We start from the raw sequence: 27,718 nt of genomic DNA, 5'->3' as shown, positions 1-27,718 counted from the left end.
CCCTCAGTCCTCCATTCCTCCTTACCTCCCTCTCTCTCCCTTGCTCCTCCATTCCTCCGTCCCTCCCTCACCTTACATCTCCTCCCCGTAATTGACTTAAGGTCGATGGTGAGGCCCAGGGCTGGGGCGATCGACGACAGGTAGACAGGTGTGTGTGTGTGTGTGTGTGTGTGTGTGTGTGTGTGTGTGTGTGTGTGTGTGTGTGTGTGTGTGTGTGTGTGTGTGTGTGTGTGTGTGTGTGTGTGTGTGTGTGTGTGTGTGTGTGTGTGTGTGTGTGTGTGTGTGTGTTTAATGTTTGTTTTATTTCTTCGTGGTACTGAAGGAGTGTAAGGTTGGTTTTGTGGTGGTGGTGGTTTTAGAAGGTGTATGAGCAACGTTATTGTTATTGTTGTTATTAGAATTATCGTTGTCCTTTTTCTATTGGAGGAGGAGGAGGAGGAGGAGGAGGCTCAGTGGTCAGCGTGCAGGAGCGGCGTTCTGGAATAGGCAGGTTCACGTCCCTCCCGCCACAACGAACAAGCTGACAATTTTTCAGTCACCGCCGAGTGGCCTAAGACTATCCACATGCTGTCCTGAAGACCACCTATCAACCCGGGTTCTAGATTCTCTCTAAAAGAAGATCAAAGATGAGCTGTGTGTGTGTGTGTGGGGGGGGGGGGGGGAGCACCAGAGCCAAATAAGATGGCGTCACTATAAACACTTGCCTGCGTCATAACGGGCAGGGCCTGACCATTACGGTACACCAAGAAAATTTAACGGTGCCATGGGCGAAGCGTTCAAAAGTAGTAGCAGTAGTAGTAGTAGTGGTAGTAGTAGTAGTAGTAGTAGTAGTAGTAGTAGTAGTAGTAGTAGTAGTAGTAGTAGTGGTAGTGGTAGTAGTAGTAGTTGCAGCAGTATTGGTCGGTTCGTGCATTGAGGTGTTTATTGTTTGCTCTCTTATTTATCTCCTTCGATCGACACACACACACACACACACACACACACACACACACACACACACACACACACACACACACACACACACACACACACACACACACACACACACACACACACACACACACACACACACACACACACACACACACACACACACACACACACACACACACACACACACACACCTACTTACGCACATGCAAATTCACCACAAGGCACACGCTAGAACACTCAACGTCCTTCCTACCGCCCCTTTACAAACACTCCCTCTGTTCTCTCCCTCCTTTCCCTCCCTTCCCTCCCTTCTCCAGGTCTTCCCTCCATGCCTGACCTTGTAACACCTTTGCCTTATGACCTGTTTTACTCTACCGTCTCTTTACTTGTCTTTTTTTACTGTTTCTTCTCCTTCCCTTTGTCCTTTTTTATTTCCACGCCTTTTTTCCTTACCGTTTTCCTCTTTTCTCTCCTTTCTCTGTTTTCTTCCCTTTTCTTCCTCTCTCCTAACTTTATATCCTCATTTTCACTTCCTTTTCCGTACCCTTTCCTCCTCTTCTCTACTTCCTCTATTTTCTTCTTTTCTCTCTTATTCCTTGGCTCTGTTCTTCTCCCATTCTCCTTTTTTTCACGTTTTCTTTCTTTCCTATCTCTTCCCTTCACTTTATCATCCCTATCACTCCCATTTTCCTCAAGCTATTCCTCAAACTTTATCTCAACTCCTCGGTCTTGTCATGCGTCACTGTCTTTTCTTTCCCCTTATTTTAAACCCACTCCCTCTCTCCCTCCCCTATCTTGCCTTTTCTTATCGTCCCCCCTTTCCTCGGTGTCCTTCCATGTGTCATCTGGTCCACGTGAGTCAAGGTGATGGTGGTCACGGGTGGAGGGCGCATGCGTGGTGATGGGGCCAGCTCGGTGGTGGTGGTGGTGGTAGTGTGTCGTGAGTGACTGAGTCCCCACTAGTGTAACAGCGGCAGTGATCGAGGTGTTGTTGTGCGTTTGTGTGAGTGAGTGCGCGTGTGTGTGTTTGGCGTGCCCTAAGGTGGAACGATGGTCACGACAGGAAGACTTTTATACCGAGAGAAGTGAGAGATGAAGACTGTGTCAAAAGTTATAACAGCAAACGTTGTGATGCGATTTTTTGTTGGTTTCTGGTGCCCTACTTGTTTTCTGTCTTGTCTGTCTCAGGGTTAGTATTCTGAGGGTGAAGTGAAGCGTATGCGACCGGCCATGGGTTGTTGCTGTCGTTATGGATTCTTCTTTGTGTTCTTTGCTATTTTATCTTATCTAGTCATCGTCAACCTAGTCTGCGATCTCGACCACATTATCGCCTTTTCACTACCGTCCTTCTAGTCTTCTGCTATAATTCCTTCATCATTTTCTCTCCGCTAATACATAAAAAAAACTACTTCAAAATTACGAAACTCACTGCTGTATTCTCTCTTTCTCCCTTAGTTTCTTTCCCTCCATATACATACATTAAAATACAACCATTATACCGTCCTCCCAACATGACGAAAGCAACTTCAGTCTCCTATAAGTGAGTTTGCCCGACGCGACTCGTTAATTAAGGAAGCTTCTTGGGGCGTGCATGACGGGCGCGAGGGTGAGGAAGGAAAGGGCGGAGGGGCGGAGGAAAGGTCCCTACGTGGAGGAAGGAAAGGGGCCGGGTAAGGTGAGAGAGAGAGAGAGAGAGAGAGAGAGAGAGAGAGAGAGAGAGAGAGAGAGTAAATGGTTTCGTGCGTGCTACGGAGAGTCTTCCGGGAAAACTTGAAGGCGCTGAAGACAAGTGGACCGTTGACGTGTGTGAGAGAGAGAGAGAGAGAGAGAGAGAGAGAGAGAGAGAGAGAGAGAGAGAGAGAGAGTCACAGGTGTATGGATTCTTGTGCTACGATCGGAAATGTCAGGCGAGAATATCTGCCTGTGATTCTTAGCGGGCCGCCTTTATTTATTTACTCTCTTTCTACACACACACACACACACACACACACACACACACACACACACACACACACACACACACACACACACATCATTAACTAGGATATCAGATGGACTTAAAAACCTGGCTATCTACGTGACTGATAAAACGGTCGACCTGCCTCGGTATGTACTACTTCTCGAGGGGACCTAGAAAATAACTGTGTGTGCTCATTTTAGCTTCAAACCGTAGGGGGAAAAAAAATCTTCACTCTCTGGCACGTAACATCAACATTCTAGCATTCAGACGTTTTTAATTCGTCGGAAACGTAAAGGTAGACAAAAGAATAAACAACAAATCTACCAAATCCCGAAATCAAATATGTTCAGAGTAGAGGTAAAGGTTTTTGATCAGCCTTATTTATACTCATAATTGAAGCCTAATAATAACACGTTCGATATATAGAGGAATGTGGGATGGAAAGGGAGGAAGAAAGAGGAGAACGTAGAGGGCAAAGGGAGAGAAGGAAAGAGGGCAATGTGAGGTGGAAAGGGAAAAACTACGATAACACTGCCCCGCAATAGACAACACCCACCAGAGAGTGTTCCGGAGTGAGAAAGAAGAGGATAACAACTTTGCATTCGGAGGTGTCATGCTCGTTGTGTATTTTAGTATTCACATCGGAGATCGAAGCTTTACCGGATTGATTTTTCTTTTTCGAGGAGGTAAATAAATAAGTAGTCGAATGAGGAAAAGAAAACAAATGTAGAACTCAAATAAACAATGTAAATACTTAACCTAGGAACATGAGAGGAAGTAAGAAATGGCATATAGAAAAGGATAACTTAAAAAGAAGCAGTGTTTATGGGAGACTAAGAAAAGAACATTGTCAAGGAGAAATGTGTAGAAATATGCTTCAGAATCACGATAGGAGAGAGAGAGAGAGAGAGAGAGAGAGAGAGAGAGAGAGAGAGAGAGAGAGAGAGAGAGAGAGAGAGAGAGAGAGAGAGAGAGAAATAATACAAAGGTAGAGGGGACCGTGTGTGTGTGTGTGTGCGTGTGTGTGTGTGTGTGTGTGTGTGCGTGTGCGTGTGTGTGTGCGTGTGTGTGTGTGTGTGTGTGTGTGTGTGTGTGTGTGAGAGAGAGAGAGAGAAATTATCAAGAGAGAGAGAGAGAGAGAGAGAGAGAGAGAGAGAGAGAGAATCGATCCTTACCGACTATTGCAATGGGTGAGTGTGTATGTGCGTGTGTGTGTGTGTGTGTGTGTGTGTGTGTGTGTGTGTGTGTGCCAGCGTCTCCACGAAGTACACACCCGCCCTTCCACCTTCCTTCCTCCACCTTGACATAAGCCACTCGCTCTTGTATGGCTACTGTTGAAGGGAAGACTAGGAGGAGGAGGAAGAGGAGGAGGATGGGGTGGGGGAAGAAGAAGGAAAGGAGGATTAGGAGGAGACTGGAAAAGGAGAAGAGAGGTGGAATAAGTTACCTCACAAATCTCTCTCTCTCTCTCTCTCTCTCTCTCTCTCTCTCTCTCTCTCTCTCGTGCGCGCGCCTTTATTTATAGTTCTTTTACGCCTAATTGCTGTTTATCTAACCCTCCTCTTCACACCTTTACTCTCCCCATTTAAATTATGTAATATACCCTCGTCTCCCCTCGCATCTATTTCTCCTCCCTTTCTCCTCACATTCCCCTCATTCTTCCTCCCTTTCCTCCTCACATTCCCCTATTTCTTCTTTCCCTCTCTCTCCTCCTTACATTCCCTCCCTTTTTTTTCATTCCCCTTCCTTCTTTCTTCCTCCCTCTGCACATCACCTTCCCCTCTTTTTTTTTCTCCCGTCCCTTTTTCCCCTCACCATCCCCTCTCGCTTCCACCCTCACCCGCACCCTCACCTGTACGCAATCAATTAACATTACCCGAGCTGATAATTTGCGGCCATTATATTATACACGCTAAGTGGCCCCTCCTCCTCTCCTTCCCCACGCTGCTTACTGAGCCTTGAGAACCTGCCGGCGAGGGGGAGGCTGTAATTATTCCTGTTATCTAACTTTTATCGTCATTGACTCCGTTTGCTATATACTCATGTGCGTATGTGTGTGTTTGTGTGTGTGTGTGTGTGTATGTGTGTGTGTGTGTCTTTGGCTTCGTGTGTTACATAAGAGAGTGTTACCGTACGTAAGAGCGTAAGGAGTCAGCAAGATGTCTGTTGTTTTAAAAAGGCAGCTCCTGTAGGCCTAATGCACCTACACCACCGATCTTCCCCATCCTTTATGTATCTTTACCTTATTTTGAAGGCATCTATCTTATCGGCACTTACCTCATGACTGCCAAGCCTTTTTCACTTGTCTGTCGCTCTATTAGTATATCAATTATTGTCCGTGCCTTTAATGAGTCTGAACCTAACTTATAGGCACTACTTGGAGTCGTGTCCTGCTCCTTTACTGCTTGAACCTTATTGTTATCCCCCTTCTTAAAGCTTTTTATCCATTTATAAACTTCAGTGAAGTGTCCTCGTCCCCTCCGCCTTTTAATAGAATCCAAATTATTTAATTACTTTCAAGTCTAGCTCTATAATATATTATGACATGAATCATTTTAGCCATCCTCCTCTGCACCATGTTTATGTCCATTAAGGTGACCTGAACTGCATGGCATAATGATGCCTCACAAATATAATTTGAAGTTACTTCATCGGGGGCTTTTGAACGAAGAGCAGCGCTGACGCCCAAATCGGTTTCACAGCTAGACCCGCTAAGGAGAGAGTCGTGTGAAGGTTAAATATGTGATGGCTTATTTGTTCCTACACTCAGATGGCTACATTTTATTTGACACTGAACTCCATTTGCCACTTCCTTGTCAAGCTTACTGACCCTGCAATATCCCAGCGTCTCTATCTGTTCTGGTCATCCTGCCGACTTTAGTATCATCCACAAACTTGCTAATATTTACTTATATCCTGATTCAAGTCATTAATAAAAATCATAGGCAAAAAATAAAACAGTCCGTTACATCAAAATGGAACACCTGATAGCGCTCTATTAAAGATACCGACAAGATTTTTTTTTTACAGTAAATGAAGCAGCTCAAGGGCAAAAAATAATGAAAATAAAAAAGCTCGATAGCCACTGCTATAAAAAGAAGTATAGAGGAGTTGCCACTCATATGATATTGGTGTCAAACCTTTTTAAGAAAGATTTACCCCTCAGTAAATATCATATTATTCCTATGGCTTTTCCTATTTATATGCCAGACTCTCAAGCCACCGTTCTAATATTTCACACGATTGATTTGGAACTGCCTGGTTTGATTCTAAAATACATGGCCATTCCTTTTACAAATACCATGAGTTTAAATGAACTAACAGTGTGTGTGTGTGTGTGTGTGTGTGTGTGTGTTTGCGGGTGTGGGTGTGGATACTCTCTGGGCCGCACGTGTAAGGCCTACTATCGTTGTGCAGTCGTGGGTGTTCGTACACGTATGTCACCTGTGTCAGCATTCAACTGCCCTTCGTCCGCCTTTATCCGTTTACGTTCAAAGCTCCTCCATGCCAACCACTGTCTCCCTCTCCCCTAACACTCACCCTCTTTGGCTTCACCCCACTTACCCTACCACCCTTAAGCCCCCGTCACCCCATTTTCACTCCGTCCTCCTTTCCCTGCCACTCTTACACCACCCACATCTCCATCTAACCCACCACCTTGACCTCCATCCCTTTCCCTTCTGTCTGGAATTCTCCCCCTCATCCCTACCCCATACTTCCTCATCTTCCTACTGTCATTTATATTTTCTTCTCTCTCATCCAACTTACATGTCTTCCCCTTCCTCCCTGTCTCCTTCTTTTCCTGTATTTTCTTCCCCTCTTCCATTCAATTTGCGTGTTTTCCCCTTCCTTCCTGTTCCCTCCTTCTCCTCCTCCTACTACACATATTTTCATTTCTCTCCCATCCAATTTGCGTGTCTTCCCCTTCCACCCTGTCTTCTCTTGCCCCTACCTCCTCCCAAGCCTTCCTTAGATATATATATTTTTTCCCTGTATTTCTCGACCATATCCTTGCCACCTACATCTCTCGTCTTCTTCCCATCCCATCCATAGCCTCCGTCCCCTTCCTTTTGCCACTCAGAACTCTCTTTTTCCCTCTGTAATCCATTTCCTTCACCTACTCCCTCGTCACTCACAGCTCCTTCTACTTCACTGTGCACTCGTTTTCCTCACAGTTTTGTTTGTTTGTTTGTTTGTTTTCTGTAATGCTACTTCCAACTTCTTCTTCTTTCTTTTGCCTCCTACTTTCCCCTCCCTCTGCCTCCTGCCCTCTGCTGCATCCCTCCTCCTCGTCTCTCCATAGTTCCCTCCCCAGCTTTCTACTCGCCAAAACTTCTCCCTCTTCCCTCCCTTCCATGGCTTATCCCTTCCCTTGTCCTCTATATTTTCTGCTCGCCCAACATGTCTTCAGTAACACTCTCTCTCTCTCTCTCTCTCTCTCTCTCTCTCTCTCTCTCTCTCTCTCTCTCTCTCTCTCTCTCTCTCGTTGCCGTCACTATGTTTAAGCCTTTCCATTTTCTTGCGTAACACCCCATAAACACGGCGTCATGGCGATATAAATAGCCCTGGTGCTGTGTAGGCAAGACAGGGTGTCGTAATATGACGAGAAAGCCTGGAAATAGCATGGAAGCGCCTTTACGAGGGGAGACCGTTGTGATCTGATAGAGGAAGTTTTCAGTTGTCGTCGTTGTTTTTCTGTAGGCGCCTCTAGAAGCCACGCTCTGAGCAATTCCTCCCATCCCTCTTCAGGCAGTAGTGTTTAGGGGTGCAGTATGATGCCACTTCGTAGAGACAGAATGCAGCTTCCACGTCGCCCCCTTATGAGGAGAGTTGAGGGACCTTGGTCAGCGTCTCCCCCGCGCCAGTGAGGCAACGACTGCTGTGTGCGGAGCGTCGCAAATCTTGACACCACAGCCATGAACGACCAACCTAGTGACTCGTAGAACAGCTGGTCGCCGTGCCCCTCGCCGGCGTCTCGCAGTGAAGGCAGTGCACCTATTTTCTTGGCCGAGTCGAAGCCTTCGGGCACCCAACCACCGGCACCATGATGGGCATGTACGCTCAGAAGTTCCGCATGCGGCGGCATGGCGGCGGCGGCAGAGACTCTCCGCCCACCATAGGACACGATCGAGTCAACTACATCAATCCCACCATCAACTACGACAAGTTTCCTCGGAAAATCCGTCCGAAGCAAAAAAAGTCAGGGAACAGCAGCGAGATGTCCCTCAACTCCCCGGATAACCGATCTCGCCGATGTTCGTGCCTCGAGAACCTCAACCTCACGTCGGAGCAGCTGACGGCACTGCGCCGCCACTCTGACCACAACCACGAGGACGAGGACAGCCTGATCAACCAGCAGCAGCCCACCGACGAGATCCTGCATGCCTCGGCTGACGTGCTGACAAGGATGTTCACATGCCTCAACACTAGCGCCGAGCCGCCGCCCAGGAACCCCAACATGTCAGACCCTCGCTATACGCGGCCGCCGAAGGAGAAGCACTACACCAACTCCCCAAAGTAAGTAATGAGCCGCCTCCCCCTACCCCCAACCTCCCCGTGGCGGGGTGGGGGCACCTACGCTCTCCACACACACACACACACACACACACACACACACACACACACACACACACCTCCGGTGGCTCAATCGGTAGAGCGCTGCGCCGCGAGGCTTAACGGCCAAACAGGCGGCGGTTCGAGCCCCGCTCAAGCCGGATTCTTTCGGTTGACTAGGTATGGTTACTGTCCCTCCTTGAGCAAGGGGGATGGGGTGTGTGGTATGTGAGGTCCTGGCAGTACCCAGAGATCGATGATAATGAGCACTTGCTCTCGTCAGGAGAGTACCTGCTGGCGAAAGCGAGTCCAACTCGTGATCAGGCCGTGGTGAATTACACACACACACACTTGATTCTAACTTTGGAGAGAGAGAGAGAGAGAGAGAGAGAGAGAGAGAGAGAGAGAGAGAGAGAGAGAGAGAGAGAGATTGGCAAATCAAGGTCGATTGAAACAGATGATTTATTTTACTCGTAGCAACATTCACTTGCCCGCCATAATACCGGGTGGTCGAAGGAGCTCTAGTCGCCCAGCAGTGCTAGTGAAAGGTAAAATTAAGTTGGAGGCATATGCTAAACCTGCGCCGGCTAGTGAGGTAAATAATAAATCAAAATATTCTATGAACCCTTATTGTTTATTATTTATAATGCAGGAGTTTTCGTCAATGAGCGGCAATCGATAAAGAACATCTAAATAAAAATGAAAAAAATGTAGAATGTTATTTATAAACTGGAGAAATGTTTAGCCTAATCCTTGTTATTAATGTATTTTTTTCTTCCTCCATCAGGTAAGATTCTTCCCTTCACCTCGCCTCGTCGCACCGTAAGTAGTGTTGCTGCGGAAACACTAACCGCTGAGAAGGGCGTGGGCGGGTGATGCCGGTAAAGGGAATAACGAACACACACACACACACACACACACACACACACACACACACACACACACACACACACACTTTAATTAGGCACAATTTCTTTTTTTTGGGGAAGGGAGGTTGAGGCACCGATTTTTGCTCAATTTAACAAGTCCTCCATCAACCCCACATCCCCTCCACAGCCACCCTGCTGAGTGACATCAACTCCACATCCCCTCCACAACCATCAGTCACTCAGCCACTCCACTTTTGAAGTATCCTAAACGGTTTGTCTGATCATCATAATATTCCTTATCAAGCATCCCACTCTGGCATACAAGCCCCGCCCACTCATTCCCCACCTGCAGCATCCCACTCATATCATCCTACCCTCCCAGCATCCCTCCCACACAATACTCTCGCCCCCTCAGATGCTCACTCTTCGCACATATCTCTTTCACTCTCATTTGTCAATATTAATCAGTGTCATATTTCGTGTTTCTTTAATGATAACAGCATTCTCTCTCTCTCTCTCTCTCTCTCTCTCTCTCTCTCTCTCTCTCTCTCTCTCTCTCTCTCTCTCTCTCTCTCTCTCTCTCTCTCTCTCTCTCTCTCTCTCTCTCTGCTTTAATTCATATTTATTATTTTTCTTCTCTGTTTTCTTTTTTTTTCTCTTAGTTTCCTCGTTATCTTTATTTTTATACGCTTTTATCTTGCTATACCTTTTAACAGTAGGTTGTTTTCTCTCACTCTTAGTCTCATCAAATTTTCCTCTTAATTCATCCACGCTTTTTAATGTTTTTTTTTTATCTTTTTCCTTTCCCATCCTCTCCGTTACAAGTATTTCCGGGCATACCCTCTAACTTTAATTCCTGTCCCTTCTCATCGCTTTATTGCTTCGTTCTTCTCTTTCAGTCCATTGTATTGATTTTATACCATTTATTTTCTCTTCATTTCCTCTTACATGTCCTTCCCTTCCCTTGATTCAACTTTTATTCCTCCCCATACATCCGTTGTTATCTTTTCTCATCCCTTCCGCTCTCTTCCCCCCTTCCCATACATCCATTGGTTATCTTTTCTTGTCTCTTCCCTTCCCTACCCTCTCTTTCATTTCGCATTCCCCCTCTGTTCCTCCATTTTCCTCGCTCTCCTTCCCTTTCCCTCCCATCCTTACCTTCACCTCCCTACCCTTACCTTTCCCTCCCCATTCTTACCTTTCCTTCCCCATCCTTACCTTTCCCTCCCTACCCTTACCTTTCCCTCCCCATTCTTACCTTTCCCTCCCATCCTTACCTTCCCCTCCCTACCCTTACCTTTCCCTCCCTACCCTTACCTTTCCCTACCTACCCTTACCTTCCCCTCCCCATCCTTACCTTCCCCTCCCTACCCTTACCTTTCCCTCCCCATTCGTACCTTTCCTTCCCCATCCTTACCTTTCCGTCCCTGTCCGCCCCTTCCCTTTCTCTTCCTCGCCCTTCCATCATTCATGAATACAAGTTCAAGGTCGTTCCTCCAGGACCAAGCGACCGCAGTTCACGCATGGCTGTACTTTACGTCCGAAATGGCACAGCAGTGGTGAGTGAACAGGTATATGCAGGTGTGTGTGTGTGTGTGTGTGTGTGTGTGTGTGTGTGTGTTGGGGAGGATCGTTCCGCCTTTCCTCGGTAATGGGAAATAGATTAACTGGTTTCGACAGGTCCGTGCTAATCGCAATCACCGTTGGAGATGCTTTGTGTGTGGATAGGGGAAGGGGGAGGTATATGCGTGTGTGTGTGTGTGTGTGTGTGTGTGTGTGTGTGTGTGTGTGTGTGTGTGTTCAGGCAATCTCAAACTAATCTGTTGAATACTGAAAATTTTATTAGATCTCTTTGCTGGAAATATACCGTGAGCATGAACTAGAACAACCTTCCTTTATTCGCTGCACGATTACAGAGAAGTGTATTAAAACGTAAACATGTAATTTTCGTTAATAGGTAAAGTATCCCTCTCTATCCATTAATCTATCATCTATCGCCGTCTCTATTCATTCTTTTCCTCATTCCATCCGTCTGCCCTCCTCCCTCTCTATCCTCCCTTCCCGTACCTCCTTTCAGTATCCTCCCTCCCTCTCTCTCCTCCCTGCCTCTGACTCTCTCCAGGCCAAATCTGATTACGTGTTGAACGAACGTCCCTTCTCTTCTTCCTCTTCCGGTTCCTTGTTCATCTCTTCCATCACTATTCCTTATTTTTGTTGTTGTTATCGACGTTTTATTTTCCACATTGTCCTTGTTTTTATTTCCTATTCTTCGTTTACATCCACCCACAGTAGGTTGTAGGAGTTTTTTTTTTATCTTAAAGCAGGACTCCGCGATATTCATAAAACACAAACAAGAAAATACATGTAGCGCTCTCTCTCTCTCTCTCTCTCTCTCTCTCTCTCTCTCTCTCTCTCTCTCTCTCTCTCTCTCTCTCAGGAGGAAAAAAACAAGGGTAGATAATGGAAACACGGATTCTTAGCACTATTTTTTTCTCTTCCTACCTCGCGGCGGAAGACGAGGGAGGGGAACAAGGATGGGCTGTTGAAGGGTCCTGATTCTTTTAATTCCGCTCAAAAAGGTTAGAGTTAGGGGTAAGGGAGAGGGAGAGAGAAAAAAAATAATGTGTGTGTGTGTGTGTGTGTGTGTGTGTGTGTGTGTGTGTGTGTGTGTGAACAACCAAAAGCTGCCTCGCGTCCGCCGGCTTGTCATACTCGGGCCAAACTTTATCAGCTGTGCGGGATTGAGGGTCGGAAGGTCAGAGTTCGCGACCCCCGTAACCGAGAGAGAGAGAGAGAGAGAGAGAGAGAGAGAGAGAGAGAGAGAGAGAGAGAGAGGGGGGGGGGAAACAAACACTCACATACGCACACAGATAGAAAAACAATTCAAGTGAAACACACAAACAAGGTAACCAAGGAAAACGTAATAAGCGAAGGGATAACTAAGAGGAATAGGGTCTCAGGGCAGGAAGAAGAAAGCATTTTTTTGTTTTCAGCTAAGGAGACAGCTCAAGGGCGCAAAGAAAAAAAAGAATAAAAAAGGCCCGCTACTCACTGCTCCCGAACAGAGGTTAAAGGAGTGTCCAAAATCAGAGGTCAATTTCGGGAGGAGAGGTGTCCTGATACCCTCCTCTTGAAAGAGTTCAAGTCGTAGACAGGAGGAAATACAGATGAAGGAAGATTGTTTCAGAGTTTACCAGCGTGAGGGATGAAAGAGTGAAGGTGCTGGTTAACTCTTGCATAAGGGGTTTGGACAGTATAGGGATGAGCATGAGTAGAAAGTCGTGCGCAGCGGGGCCGCAGGAGGAGGAGAGGCATGAAGTTAACAAGTTCAGAAGAGCAGTGAACATGAAAATATCGATAGAAGATAGAAAGAGAGGCAACATGGCGGCGGAATTTGAGAGGTAGAAGACTATCAGTATGAGAAGGAGAGCTGATGAGACGAAGAGCCTTTGATTCCACTGTCAAGGAGAGCTGTGTGAGTGGACCTCCCCCCCACACATGAGATGCATACTTCATACGAGGGCGGACAAGGTCCCTGTACATGGACAGCAACTGTGCGGGGGAGAAGAACTGGCGGAGACGGTACAGAACGCCCAGTCTCGAGGAAGCTGATTTAGTAAGAGATGAGATATGAAGTTTCCAGTTGAGATTTTGAGTAAAGGATAGACCGAGGATGTTTAGTGTTGAGGAAGGTGATAGCTGAGTGTTGTCAAAGAATGTTCGTAAATACATTCATAGCAAATATAATTATTAATATCTAGTGGTACGAATTGAGAGCCAACTAGGGGCCGCTTTCACAGTCGTTTTGTTTGTTTTGATCGTTACCAATGGGGCCGATCGACGCCATAGCTTTCCACGTGAAACTGGCCTTTGGGGTAGTGGCGGCTGCAGAGAAAGCGAGAGGTGTTGAGTGTGTGTGGTAAGGTGCGGTGCTAGGCTAACCCCGCAACCGCCACTACCCCATCAGCCAGTTTTAAGTGGAAATTCTAAAGCGGCGATCGTCGCCATTGGTAACGATCAAAACAAACACAGCGACTGTGAAAGCGGCCCCAGGTTCAAGGCTGCGTTAGGACGGTGGTTCCCAAACTTTCTTACATGATGCCCCTATTGATTTCTAAGAAATCCTCATGCCCCCCCATCCTTTGTTTATATCTATATCTCTCTCTCTCTCTCTATCTATCTCTATCTCTCTCTCTCTCTCTCTCTCTCTCTCTCTCTCTCTATATCTATCTAAATATATATAAATATATATATAGATAGATATATATTTATATTGATTGATTGATAGATAGATAGATAGATAGATAGATTGAAACTCACGTGAGGATAATTCAAACAGTGTTACTCCTTCATGTGTGTGTGTGTGTGTGTGTGTGTGTGTGTGTGTGTGTGTGTGTGTGTGTGTGTGTGTGTGTGTGTGTGTGTGTGTGTGTGTGTGTATTTATTTTTTGCAAAACTACAATTTTTGGCAGACGGAATCACGCCCCTCTTGTATCCAGCTCACCCCCCCCCAGGGGGGCGTACCCCCAGTTTGAGAACCACTGCGTTAGGAGGACGGAGTAGCCGCACAACACACACACACACACACACACACACAGGAGGGCTTCTGACTAGTGTTTGTTGAACTCTTGTTGTCGGGCTTCCCGGGTTGTGTGCGGCGATCCTCTCTGGCTTCTGCTACGGCTGACTCTGCTCTCCTTTTCGTCTCTCTCTCTCTCTCTCTCTCTCTCTCTCTCTCTCTCTCTCTCTCTCTCTCGGCATTACTTTTTTAAAGTTAAAGCTAAACTAGGAACGACAAGAGATAAAAAAAAAAAAAAACATCGCCAGAGGACAAAAAATGTAAAAAAAGCGAAAAAGTTTAGTTCCGAGAAGACCAGTTTAGTGGAAGCGATGTTTTAGTGCTTCCCTCTTGAAGGAGACTGAGACGTAACTGATGGAAGAGAATAACCGTAGAAAACAGGCTGTTCCGGAGGTTACGAGTGCAAGGCAGGAAAGAGTGAACATTTAGGAGTGCGTATGTTTCATGCTCTCACACACTTCGCGGCTAACACGCCTACATTTGATAAGGCTTTCGTAGAGGTTGTGTGTCTTTCCATGGGTAGTTCTATGAGGCTAGTTATAGTTTGACAAGTCTTCTGTACCATGAACGTGAAAAAACGGTCATGAGAACCCGATTAATCTCCTTTGTGGCCTTTGGATATATTTGTTTTGAAAGCCGAATGCGTCTGCGAAAAGTTGGAAAGTTTCGTTTAGTCGGCGCAGCATCCGTGGTCATATGCCGGAGAGAGACAGAAGATGGAGGAATTATAGGAGAAGGGAACAGATCCCAGGAGACAGGACACAACCCCCGATTAATACCTGGTATCCATTCACTGCTGGGTGGACAGGGGCGTAAGGTATCGGAAAAGCCGCCCAAATTTTACCACTCCGCCCGGGAATCGAACCCGGGCTCTGAATGCGTCTGAGGATACGGGCCTTGTGACTTGGGATTGATGGGTAGGAAAAGTAGACAGAAAGCAAGTTCGGAGGAAATGTAAACTCTTATCTATAGTTTGTGTTTCCATTATGCTTCGAGTTATATTTAGTTTTGTTTCTTTTGTGTCCTTTTGTTTATTTTTGTTAGTGAGATCCTAGTTTCACGAGAGAGAGAGAGAGAGAGAGAGAGATAGTGTCTTGTAGGAGTAATGCATGATAACTGTGATGATTGTGGGGTATACACACGCGCGAGTGAACAAACACACACACACACACACACACACACACACATAACTAGCACAAAGGAAGCCTTAACACCAGTACAAGAATACGGATATAACTTGTATGTGCGTTGGTCATCAGTCACATCCTAGCATACTACGAGTCTTACAAAAACATTCTCTCTCTCTCTCTCTCTCTCTCTCTCTCTCTCTCTCTCTCTCTCTCTCTCTCTCTCTCTCTCTCTCTCATCTAGATTTTTCCACCGCACTCCCGCCTTCACCGAAATATCACATGGTTGTTGTTTTTCTCATCTTTGTTTTTCTATTTTCTTATTTATTCTTCCTTTTTCCTCTTCATGACACTAAAAACCCCGCTACGGGTCCTTCCATTTCATTTGCTTTTTTTTTTCTCTGTCTTTCCTCCCTCCTTCCTTCCTTCTATCCCTTGTGGTGAAGACATCTTTCTCCAATTCCTTTTCTCACTTTTTTCATCTTTCCTTTTAACCACACACAATATCTTTCTTTTGTTTTCTTTCCCTCTTTCTCCGTCCGTCCTTCTCCTCTCCCACTTCCTCCATACCTTCTTCCCACCTCCTCCAAGCTTCCTGTAGTTATATACGCGTAGTACATCCTCACTAAAAATAAAAAACAGCCTTTCCTTTCTTTCCGTTACCCTTCTTTGTTTCCTTTTCCCTCTCTCCCATACTCCTTCTCTTCCTAAGTGTCCTTCCGTTCTCTTCTGCTAAGTATAGAAAAGGAAGATGGAAAACGCTAACCCAGACTGTTACCTACATCATCACGACGTAAAGTGATGTAGGGAAAGATGAACGCCACAAAGACACAACCACCACGATCTTTTTGGTTTAGTTCCCCTTGTTTTCTTTGCGATCAAGAAGGAGGGGGCTTTGACATATTATGAAGCCCAGGAGATAGACTGCAAATAAAGGCTTTTTTAAATGTCCCTGCAGTGAAAAATTTATGGCTATTATTATTTATTTGTTTTTCAGTATGTTAGTAAAAAAAATGCTTGCAGAGAATGTTATCTTCGTGATTGTTAAATGATGTGTGTTTTGTCGCTCCTATAGTTTCTTGACATTTGTTCAGCTATTTTTTATCTACCTTTCTGTCCTCCTATATTTTCCTTAACCTACTCTAACTTGTTATTCTCTACTTATTTATTTTATTCTTATATGCAACGATATTATCTCTTTTAATTTGTTCAGCTACTTTTTATCTACCTTTCTGTCCTTTTATATTTTCCCTAACCTACTCTAACTTGTTATTCTCTACTTATTTATTCTATTCTTATATGCAACGATATTGTCTCTTTTCATCTGTTTTGTGATTTCTCTCTTTCACCTCGTCCTCCTCCTCCTCCTCCGCCTCCTCCTCAGACCCTTGTTCCCTTCCCCTCACTGCCCTGCCTCTTAAAACAGACCGAGGCGTGAAAATGTAAATTGGATGAAATTCTAAAGAGCGACCGGCTTAGGAAGAAGCAATACTTGGGAGCCAGGTTTCGAACGGAGGCACAGTCCCCCCCCCCCCCCCCCCCCCGCACCCTTCCGCCGAACCCTCCATTCCCTTGCCACATTCCCCTTCTCCCTGTTGCCTCTTCTCCACACCTTTCCGCGCACCCCCTGCCGTTCCCTCCTCCCTGCCTGGTCTGCATTTGTGCGTCTTCTGTGTGGCGGCAAGTGTCTGTGTTGGCCTGTCTTGCATTCGGCTTGTGTGGTGACTCCCATCTGCACTCCTGCCCTCCACATCCTTCCCTTCCTCCTAACCTGCCAGCACGCCCCCCCCCTCTACCACACTTTCAGAACCCTGCCGCCCTCCCTCTTCTCCCTTCCCGGATTAAAAGTTTTCTCGTTCTCCTTCCTTTCATCGACTTCGTCAAGGCCATCGGTCAAAGAGCTAATAGGAAAGAAGCTTGAGTTCCGCTGCAGTCCCTAACAGACTTCATTTTTTTTTTCTATGACTCATTTGTCGAGTTTAAACCACATTGTCTTCGGAACTCTTAGGTGAAAACAATATTATCGTATTTTCTTATTAAGTGATATGTATATTATTATGTCTTTCTGGAGATGTTAAGCTGTATGAAAGAAGGAAATCGATTTAGCACAACCTTTAATAGCAGGAATAACTGCATATAACAACCGTGTTTTGAAAAGGAGCGGAGATCGAGCCTTGGCTGCAGCAAAGTTGTCCAGATATGTAGGAGAAACGCGAGGATATATCGTTAGAAGGAGCAGTAAACCATGTTAATTAAAGCTATCAGCAGCTATAGGCATCAAAGACCGGAGGTGGCATAGCAAAATTCCATTATGTAAAAAAAGGTCCAAATAGATCGCTTATGTCCACTGTGTTGGCCTATTCTTATTATTTACCCCTATTACTTCTCATTACAATAAGCAGTTATAATCATATAATTAATCTTACTCCCCACCACGAGTACACACACACAGTACACTGAGGGAGACCTTTACGTGCCAGCTCAACTGCCTCGTGAAGTGAAAGATAAATATCAAATACAGAAACGGCAGCTTTTATGCGTCACACCGAGGCAGCGGCAGGCAACTCAGGGTCTGGGGCTGGCGTGCTGGCGGGCAGCGGAGCGCTTCGTCCAGCGGGTGGACACAAAAAGACGCTAAAATGCCACATCTTTTGGCCACGCCCACCCTTTGCCACGGCGGATCGTGATTGATGGTGTTCGAGGGCGTTGTGGGAGAATATTTTTGTCGGGAAGAGGTGGAGGTGTGTCCGTGGGAAGGAGGCTTTTATAATCAGAGAGGCGAGGAAAGGAGGAAGAAAGGAAATATGAAAGGAAGTTTTATCAGGAATGGACAAGAGGGTTTGGGAAATGAGAGAGTGTAAGGGAAAAGAAGGAAGGTGTTTTAGGAAAGTGTGATAGTGGAACACAAATGGAAGGACATCGTGGAATAAATAGCCTGGAAAGGGTTGGATTGGATGGATCAAGAAGGAGACAATGGCGGGAGGAAGACAATTTCGGTCTAATCATAGGCGAGAAGTAAAGGAAGATGATGCGGAGTGGAAAAGAAAGTGTCGAGGAAAACTGGAATCCTGGACGAAGAAGAGTGGTGATTCTGCAAAGGAGGGAGGAAAAGAAAGAAGAAATAGGTATAGACGAGGAAGTGAAGGAGCGAGGGAGTGAAGGACAGAGTGAAGTAGAGGAATACTACATATTCACCTCCTCCCCCAACACTACTTCTCCCTGCCCTCCCCGGCCCGTACGTCTGGCTCACCGACCCCTCACCCTCACCCTAGACACTCACCACCCGTCTGCATGGCCCCCCTTCCATTACCCACCCCTTCGATCCAGCACTCCGTCCTCCCTCCTTCCCCCCTCTCCTCCTCTCTTCACTCGCCCCGAACCCAGGCACTTTCTCACGATAACCTTGAAGTCGTTTTCTTTTTTTGTAGTTTACCTGTTTGCTTTTTTTGCTTTTGTTTTCTGCTCTGTATAAATGGAGTCACGTCTTAGGCGCGTGTGTCTTGCTTATGTCGACGTAGATTGGCTTAATTACATCGATGATACGCTACGAATGTTTAGGAGTTACGGCAGTCCGGGTAATTACAGGTTATGATTGGTGAGGTAGTCCAAGCTCATTACGTCATTACCTGGCGTCGATTTCACCTGTCTGGCTGTTTGTTTGTTTGTTTGCATGTTTTGTGTGTCTACATGAATGTTTGTGTACACTTATGTTTATGAATGCAAGTATGTGTATATATTTATTGTTGAAGCAAACAACCGATTTTTTAATAGATTTTATTTGGAAGCTGCTTGTTTTTTATTACATTAACTTTACATTGTTTATTAATGTTTAATTGTACAAAGGAAACTGATCATTAAATTTTATCATATATCATTTTATATGCTAAAAGTATATTAATTAGAGCAGCTTTCTCTCTCTCTCTCTCTCTCTCTCTCTCTCTCTCTCTCTCTCTCTCTCTCTCTCTCTCTCTCTCTCTCTCTCTCTCTCTCTCTCTCTCTCTCTCTCTCTCTCTCTCTCTCTCTCTCTCTCTCTCTCTCTCCCAACGGGCTTAAATTCAAATGATTTACGCCTAAAGTGCAGCATTTATGATTAAGTAGACTATAAGTTATTATAAAGTTATCTGAAAGGCAAAAGAGGAGAAGGAAGAGGAGGAGGAGGAGGAAGAGGAGAAGGAGAAGCAAAACAAGGAGGATAGAGAAATGGGAGGAGGAGGAGACACCGGAGGGGGAGTGGCCGTTTTCAGTTAAAAAAATAAATGATAAGCTTAAGGAGAAACTGTTCAGTATTATCTTCCTTGCAGCTGAGTCTTCCAGCCTGACTTACTGATGAAAATGTAGTGTGTCGCTTCGTATGTAATAGTATCCACCCAATATTGCTGGTCAAATATTAGTGTATATACCTCAATAACTATGAAACATCACTTATAACAGGTATTCTAAAAACTTTATTTATGGCAACACCACTTGAGGGAACTTTTTAGGCCCATCAAAGGAATCACTTCACTAGTTCAAAAGCAGTATAATTAAAAGGATAAGTAGAATGAAGGAAGAGCAGGTGCATATTTCCGTGGACGAACAATAATTGAAAGGTACTGTAAGAGGTAAAGTCTGGGGCATACGCTATAGCTGCACGTGGGAAAGAAAATGAATGTGTTTGACTTTATTTGCGATACACTGATTAGAACTTGACGTCGTAATTGGATATGGCCAGTCTTTGGGATTCGTAAAAACTAATCAACTGTAGCAATCCTGACATTCCCTCGCCCCGCCCGTAAAAGACTCATCACACGAGGACGAGGAAGAGGCCGCGAGGAGCTCAGGCAGACAAAGATGAGCGTCCTGAAGGGGTGGAAGGAGAGCTGCTAATTTAATCACGACTCTCTGTTTAAGTTAGACGCTTTCTGACTGTGGAAGGGGGGGGGGGGGGCTGTGTGGGGAGAGGTGGACTTCAAGAGACTTTCCAGTGAGTTTTACTTTGTTCCGCTTCATAGTCTTTTTTTTCGCTCTTTTCCAATTAGTTTGTGTCTTGTGTAGAGAAGAACATATAATTGGACTCTTTTTGCTCTGTAATTACTCTTGGACAGATAGATAAAGATAGATAGATAGATAGAGAGAGAGAGAGAGAGAGAGAGAGAGAGAGAGAGAGAGAGAGAGAGAGAGAGAGAGAGAGTCAAAACACACACACACACACACACACACACAGCGGTGGCTGAATGGATAGGGTGACGGCCCCGCGTTCAGGAGGACGCGAGTTGAATCCCCGACCGGTGCCACCAAGCTGGGATTTTTCAGCCGCCGCCGAGTGGCTTAAAAAATACCCACATGCTGTCCAGAAGACCACCTATCAACCCGGACTCTAGATTCTAGGATTAAAGATGAGCTCCGGGAGGGCAGCATGAGTCAATGCAAGATGGCGCTACTTTAAACACTCGCCTGCGCCAGAACGGGCTGGGCCGACCATCAGGACCCACCGCGAAGAAGCCTTGGACCGACCATCAAGACCCACCGGGAAGAAGCCTTGGACCGACCATCAGTATCCACCGAGAAGAAGCCTACCGGCGCAATAGGCCACGACGTAAACACACACACACACACACACACACACACACACACACACACACACACACACCGCATGAAGAGGGTAAAACAGCCCCACAAACAAAGCCTCTCTTCGGCACTTTAATTAATTTGCCTCTTTGACTTAATCTCATCAAAGGGACACCGCTGTTTTGTTCTGCCTTGTTTTTTTGGGTTGCCTCTCTGCTACTTTGGTTGTTCATCTGTTATCCGTTTTATCATTTGCATGTCGGAGCACTGAGGGATATTTTTTTTGTCCTTAGCAGAGTGCGTCGAGGCCCTCACAGGTACGGAGGAAGGGATCACGAACAGGGTTTTGCTGCCGCTGCCTTGACCTTTGGGCCGGCAGCCTCCCGCCTGCTCGCTCTCTCCAATAACAGAATCCCATAAATAATAATGAGAACCGCTGAGCATAATGAGGTTTTCTGTTGTGTTGGAGCCCCTATTTCTATTAGTGAGCCGATTGTGAGTCAAGCCCACGCATCATGAAGATATGAAAATTAAAAAACAAAACAGCAATTGAGGCGAGTTTTCCAAGACCTGTTCCTCGGGGTACGAATTATTATTCATTATTCTTATCGACAAGGCATGCGGACAGTTCAAATAGCTACACATATATTGTTTTCCTTCGGCTGCTGTTGAATTTTTAGGTACTAGAATGATATATAAGATTGATCTAGCTTCTTCCCCACAATCCCTAGAGTCTGTCCTATCAAGAGAGGAATACACAAACTCCAGCCAGCGCTCAGCAACACAGCCTTCCAGCACACCACCGTGATTTGTGTCGAAATTTATGGCATCTTTGGGATTCTTTGGCGCCCGTGTAGATGCATGGCAAGTAGTCTGTTCCCCTCCTTTGGCTAGTGCTCCTCCGGGCGTACTTTTACTTCCTTCTAGATCCAGAGGGTGAAGGGAAGATCGTCTGTATCCCCCGTGCTCTGCGTCGTGCTGTGTTGTAGTCGTAGAGTTTGCTTGTTTTTGACGTGTTCCTGGTGTGTTTTGATCGTGTTTTGCTCCGTGTATCTTGGGTTTTTGTTTTGCCCCGTGGAAGTTATTTACACACACAGGTACACGGACTCCCATAGACGTGTGGTACAGACCTCTCAAGCAAATAAGCCAAGAATATGGAGCACTTTCTTATAATCTTAGTCTTTTAAACGTTTCATAATGCACAGACCTGTCCTTAAAGCAGGCTCACTTAGTTTCACTTCAGGCTTATTCGTTTTGAGTATACATACATAAAAATCCAAAGCGTTTGAAAGTCAAGAGAAACTGCACAAATGATCTTAACTTCGTGGATGTAATATAAAAAAGAAAGAAAGAACATCGGTCGTATCACAAAACTTTGAAATAAATTGATAAGTTGTGTTGTGGGCGAGGTGGAGCTTAAGTCTGGGGAATAAAAGTTTACCGAGGCGGAATTTCCCGGAGTAAGTAGTTAAAAGACGGAGTGATGCCTCTGCCCGGGAGGAGAGAGAAGCATAAGCATGTGGAAGGTAAAACTTCTTGCGAGGAAGAAAAATTATGCTGAGGAAGCGAAGATAAATTGTATATATCATCAGTGTGTGTGTGTGTGTGTGTGTGTGTGTGTGTGTGTGTGTGTGTGTATGTGTGTGTGTGTGAGAGAGAGAGAGAGTATGTATGCGTGTAATGTGTTTGTTTAATAACCCGACTGTTTTTAGTTTTGAAATCTCTCTCTCTCTCTCTCTCTCTCTCTCTCTCTCTCTCTCTCTCTCTCTCTCTCTCTCACACACACACACACACACACACACACACACACACACACACTGACAAACATGCAGGTAAATACACAATAAACATCGCGGCCTGAAACACGTAATTAACCTGGTGCGTTACGTGCAGCAGCAACCATTGTGAATCAAGATAAGAAGAAAATATGTTTAATGTAGTAAGATAAGACATAACAGAAACGTTTCTCTTAATATACAAAGTCCTCGTTTTCCTTCCTTACTTCCTTTCTTCCTTCCTTTCTTCCTTCATTCCTTCCCTCCCTCCCTTTCTTTCTTTCTTTCTCTTTTCTTAAGCAACATTTAAGAAGTTCTGTATGAGTATTTAATTTTATTAGTCCTTAGCAAGTAGTATTAAAGTTTTTTTTCTTCATTTAATAACGTGCAATGTCGGGTGTCTCTTTTAACCTGTGTATAAATGGATGATACTTCTAAACTAAACTGGTCATCTTACGTCACTCAAAGTAATTCCATCCCCTTTCCTCTTTTTTCTTTTTTTTTACAGCAAAGGAGAGAGTTCAAGGGCATAAAAAAGAATACAATAATGAAAAAAAAAGCCCGCTACTTACTGCTCCTAAAAAGAGTACAGAGGAGTAGCCGAAAGAGAGGTCAATTTCGGAGGGAGATGTGTCCTGATACCCGGGAAATATATAGATGTAACTTGAATCCTCTTTTGATTGCCATTTATTTTCTGTTGTTTATTGTTCTTTTGTTGTTTTTGCCTTCTGGTTCTCTCTGATCTTCCTCTTCACATGATTTGTTTGTGTGTGTGATCGTGAGCGCGGATGTTTGTGCATGTTTCTCTTTTCCCAACGGCTTCATTTTCATTATTTTTCCTTTTTTCTCAGTATCACGTCTCCTCCAAGCATATCAGTCATGTGTTTGCTGTGCCTTGTGTTAATTCGATAATTTTTCTAAATTTTTGTCCTATTCTTTAATCATTTTTTTTTCACTCCTTGTGTATTCATCCTCGCTGCTAATGTAAAAAGAAAATTACGGAAAGAGAGAGAGAGAGAGAGAGAGAGAGAGAGAGAGAGAGAGTGATGGTTGTGGTAATAGTAGCAAATCCATATTATTTAACATGACGCTACTTACGAGTCTTTCGTTTTTCGTCGCCTTGCATCCTTCATTCCTTCCTTCCTTCCTTCCTTCCCTCGTTGCATCTTCAATAACGGCAAAATATTAAGCGCGCGCCTGGAAGTGAAGGAAGCCGTTGGACAATGATACGAAAAATGTTCAAAGGAAGGAAGGAAGGAAGGAAGAGTGTAAGAGGAGTGCTCGATTCCCAGGTAACTTTGGCCGTGTGAAGTAAATTGATAAAGGTGACATTGGTTAACTTTGTGGAAATAAGACCCTTTAACCTTTCTGGTGGGTGGGGCAGCGGGGGAGGGGAGGGGAGGGGGAGGTGTGTGTGTGTGTGTGTGTGTGTGTGTGTGTGTGTGTGTGTCTGGAGAGAGAGAGAGAGAGAGAGAGAGAGAGAGAGAGAGAGAGAGAGAGAGAGAGAGAGAGAGAGTGTTGGGAGGTAAGAGAAAGAGAAAGAAAGAAGGAAGAATAAAAAACGAAAACAGTAAAGGGAATAAAGAAATAAATAAAAAAGAATACGACGTTCAAAGCAAATAAAACAGAAGAAAGAAAATATCGAGAGAAAGAAAGAGGGGAAAAAGTCGAAACTGAACTATTATACGCTATTCTACGCACTTAAAAATAACTGACGGGGGATGAACCGAAAAAAATAGAGAAACTTGAACACAAAAGAAAGGAAGCACAACAAAATCGGTATATATATAAAGGCTTAAGGAAGAGCGGCGGCCCTCTGAAAGTTTTATTTAAATGACGCTTTGTGCGCATTCACCGCCCCGCAGAATGGTGATGTGTGGGGGTGAGGAGAGTGTGTGTGTGGGGGGGGGTGAGGAGAGTGTGTGGGCGTGAGGAGAGTGTGTGGGTGGAGAGAGTGTCTGTGTGGGGGGTTGATGTAGGGCCGCTGCTGCTCAGTGTTCCCGCCATATGTGTATTTGATTGATTGTGTGTGTGTGTGTGTGTGTGTGTGTGTGTGTGTGTGTGTGTGTGCGCGTACTTTTGTATAATGCGCTTGTTTATAGTAACACACACACACACACACACACACACACACACACACACACACCTTCCCTCAGCCTCCGTTGACATCCTTGACGGTGAAATCAAGTCTCGAGGAAGGTCCTGCGAGGCTCCTTCCGCCGTGTTGTCAGCGGGCGAGGCGGCACAGTAGAGCCCTGCCGCACTCCAGCTCCTATTCCGTGAGATAAGTCTCAGTAAAACCTACTTTCTTCATTTATTTCCTTGGTCCATTCATTCATGATGTTCGTAAGGCTGTTAATTTGAGAGTTTTACTTTCATCTCTTTTCCTAACCGCAAGCACGACTTTCCTACCTGCCTACCTGCCTGGGTGCTTGCCTTTGTTGCTGTTTCCTTATTGTTATGTTGCTGCTGCTAATGTAGGATGCCGCCGGGTGGTGACTACCACTCGTGTCTCTTCTTTTGCTGCCACATAAGAGCGAAGGACGCTTGTGTTTCCCATGCTGAAGAACGACAATAAGGATTTCTTGTAGAACCTGTAGCTATGAGGTTTTCCATCGTCCCAACACCAGCTTAGCGGCGTCGTGCCCCGACTGTGTTATTGTTAGCAGGAGTCTGCGAGGGAGCTGCAGGAGGCGGCAACAGCTGGGGAGGTCACTGGTAGGATCGTCGCACTCCGCCAGCCAGGCCGAGCAGCAGCACCCCGCAGCAGGACCCACCGCCACCACAAGCAGCAAGCCTCCCCAGTGATGCTCCTGGCCCGGGCCACAGTGGAGCTTGTGTAGCGATGCGCGCGGTGTCTTGCCCTCTCGACCCCTCCACTCAGGCTGTCCTCGCCTCTTTCCCTCCTCCGTCGCCACCTGTCTTGAGTCACCCGTGAAACTCGATTCAGATTCGTGCGTCAGTGTGTGTGTACGTGTGGTTGTGATCGCATTTGTCCATACGTGTATGTGTGTGAACGTGTGTGGATGTTTGTGTACGTATAATCCTGTTTGTGTACACGGCTATGAGCAAGAGGAAGCTGTTTGAGTACTTATTACTTATGGATGATGACAGCGTGACGTGCACACAGTTTGCTGACGAACACTAACTAACAGAAGAAAAAGAAGGGAAAGAGTTTAGAAACGAGCGTTGTTGATGCACGTGCTGGGGGCCAAGAACGTGGTGGTGGTGGATGACACAGTGCCGATACTCTGCCGTCACTGCTGTCCCCTCCCCTCGCCCTTCCTCCTCACGCTGCGGCCCCTTAGTGCTCTGGACGCGCTCTGGACCCTCCGTTTGCAGCCCAGCCATGACGTGGACTCGATAAGATGCTCAGGCTGTCTGGATCCACTAAATCGACGTGGTCAAGGAAGCTTCAACATGTGCTGGCTATTGTGACGTAAGGATAAGGAATTTGTTTAGTTGTTGTGACTGGGTGCTTTGTTATGCTCTATCTATCTATCTATCTCAGGTGTGTTGTTGCTGCAGATATTAAAGTGTTGCGTTGTGCTGCGTTGTGTTGTCTTTCTCAATAGTCGTGTGTTTTAAAGTGTTACGACAGTGTGGAGTTTTTCTTTCTCGTTGTAAAGATTTTTTTTTTTTTTTTTAGTTCCTTGGTTAGTGTGTACGAGTTCTGCTTTTTTTACGCTGCATGTATTTCTTTTTAGGTTTCCAACATTCTTTCTTTTGTGAGTGGTTTTCTACTGTTTTCTTCCGCATATCCCGCGCTCACTCGTTTCTGAAGGATTTTTTTTCGGTAATCTCACGCACACTTACAAGCATGCAAACATACCTACCCCCTTGAGAGAGAGAGAGAGAGAGAGAGAGAGAGAGAGAGAGAGAGAGAGAGAGAGAGAGAGAGAGAGAGAGAGAGAGAGAGAGAGAGAGAGAGAGAGAGAGAGAGAGAGAGAGAGAGAGAGAGAGAGACTTTACTATATTTGACAGAAGACGAAGCGTTGTCTCATCCACTCCGACAACATCCATCTTACCTGCAAAAAATACAAATGTTCTTTCATCCACAACCTTCACCCTCCACCACCACCACCACTATCACCACTACCACCATCATCACCACCACCACCATCACTACCCATCACCACCACTACCAGACCACTACCATCACTACTACCACCACACACCATCATCATCACAACCGCTATAACATAACAAACAATCGCCATCACGCAACACATTTCATTACATGCGTGACGGTAATTTCATATGTTACCTGTACGACGAGGTAATACAGTAGGCGTTATTATGAGGGCCGGGTAGTAATGTTGTATTGCGGCCATGGTCTTAGGGGAAGGGAGGGAAGGAGAGGGAAGGGGCATGCAGGGAAACAGAGGGAAGGGATATGGAGGGGAAGAGGAGTGTAGTGAAGGTGCTGAGATGAGACGGAAAGGACGTGAAGGGGAAGAGAGGAGAGTAGAGATGGTATGGAGGGAAAGGGAAGAAAGGAAAAGAGAAGGCTGCAGAGAAAGGGAGTTGGTAGGGAGGTGAGTAAAGAGGGTTTGGAGGAGTTGGTAGAGGGAAGGGGAAAAGAGGAAAGGATAGAGGTAACAGAAAGGAGGGATATACATAGGAATACATAGGAAGAACAGACACCAGAAGACCTGTGAGGAAGAGAGGAGACTAAAAAGGGTAAAGAGGGAATGAGAGAAGGAAGGTATAAGAAAGGAAGAGAGGAAAGGAAAGGGACTATGGAAGGAAGGGAAGTGGAAGAGAAAGAGAGGCAAGGAGAAGGGTTACTGAGCAGAGGGCAGTGGAAGGAAGGAGAAGGAAGAATAATTACCGAGGGAATAGGAGAGGAAAGGGGAAGAGAGGAAAGGAAAGGGGTTACAGAGGGAATAGATGTGGAGAGAAAGAGAGGAAAGAAGAAAGGTTACGAAGAGAAGGGATGTGAGAGGTAAGAAAGGAAAGATACAAAAGAGTGGTTGGGAGAGAAAAGGAAGGTAGAAGGGGAAAGAGGAAAGGGAAGGTATTATAAATGGAGAGGAGGTGGAAGAGGGGAAGTGAGGGGTTACGGAGGGAGGATATGTGGAAGAGAGGGAAGGAATGCGAAGGGGAAGAAAGGAAAGGAGAGGGGTTATAGATGAAAGGAATGTGGAAGAGGGGAAGTGAGGGGTTACGGAGGGAGGATATGTGGAAGAGAGGGAAGGAATGCGGAGGGGAAGAAAAGAAAGGAGAGGTGTTATAGATGAAAGGAATGTGGAAGAGGAGAAGTGAGGGGTTACAGAGGGAGGAAATGTGGAAGAGAGGGAAGGAATGCGGAGGGGAAGGAAGGAAAGGAGAGGGGTTATAGATGAAAGGAATGTGGAAAGGAGAGGGGTTAT

The 27,718-nt window shown here is 45.7% G+C and overlaps 1 protein-coding gene across 11 annotated transcripts in view; it reads left to right on the top strand.

Annotated features, from left to right (window-relative positions):
- Window positions 1-1,901: 1,901 nt before the first annotated feature.
- LOC127009055 (slowpoke-binding protein-like) overlaps window positions 1,902-27,718 on the top strand; it is a 111,144-nt gene continuing 85,327 nt past the window's right edge. For 2 of the 11 annotated variants that reach the window (XM_050881756.1, XM_050881755.1), the window contains exon 1: window positions 7,424-8,410. In XM_050881756.1, the coding sequence (XP_050737713.1) occupies window positions 7,938-8,410 (473 nt within the window). In that variant the 5' untranslated portion in view covers window positions 7,424-7,937. Of the gene's footprint in view, window positions 1,941-7,415; window positions 8,411-24,517; window positions 25,783-27,718 lie in introns of those variants that run through there. The other 9 variants (XM_050881754.1, XM_050881753.1, XM_050881764.1 and 6 more) reach the window with 9 other exon arrangements.

Source organism: Eriocheir sinensis, chromosome 39 (genome assembly GCF_024679095.1).
Source record: "Eriocheir sinensis breed Jianghai 21 chromosome 39, ASM2467909v1, whole genome shotgun sequence".
Lineage (NCBI taxonomy): Eukaryota > Metazoa > Arthropoda > Malacostraca > Decapoda > Varunidae > Eriocheir > Eriocheir sinensis.
The sequence above is the reverse complement of the archived record's forward strand: the minus strand, read 5'-3'. Positions and strand labels throughout refer to the sequence as shown.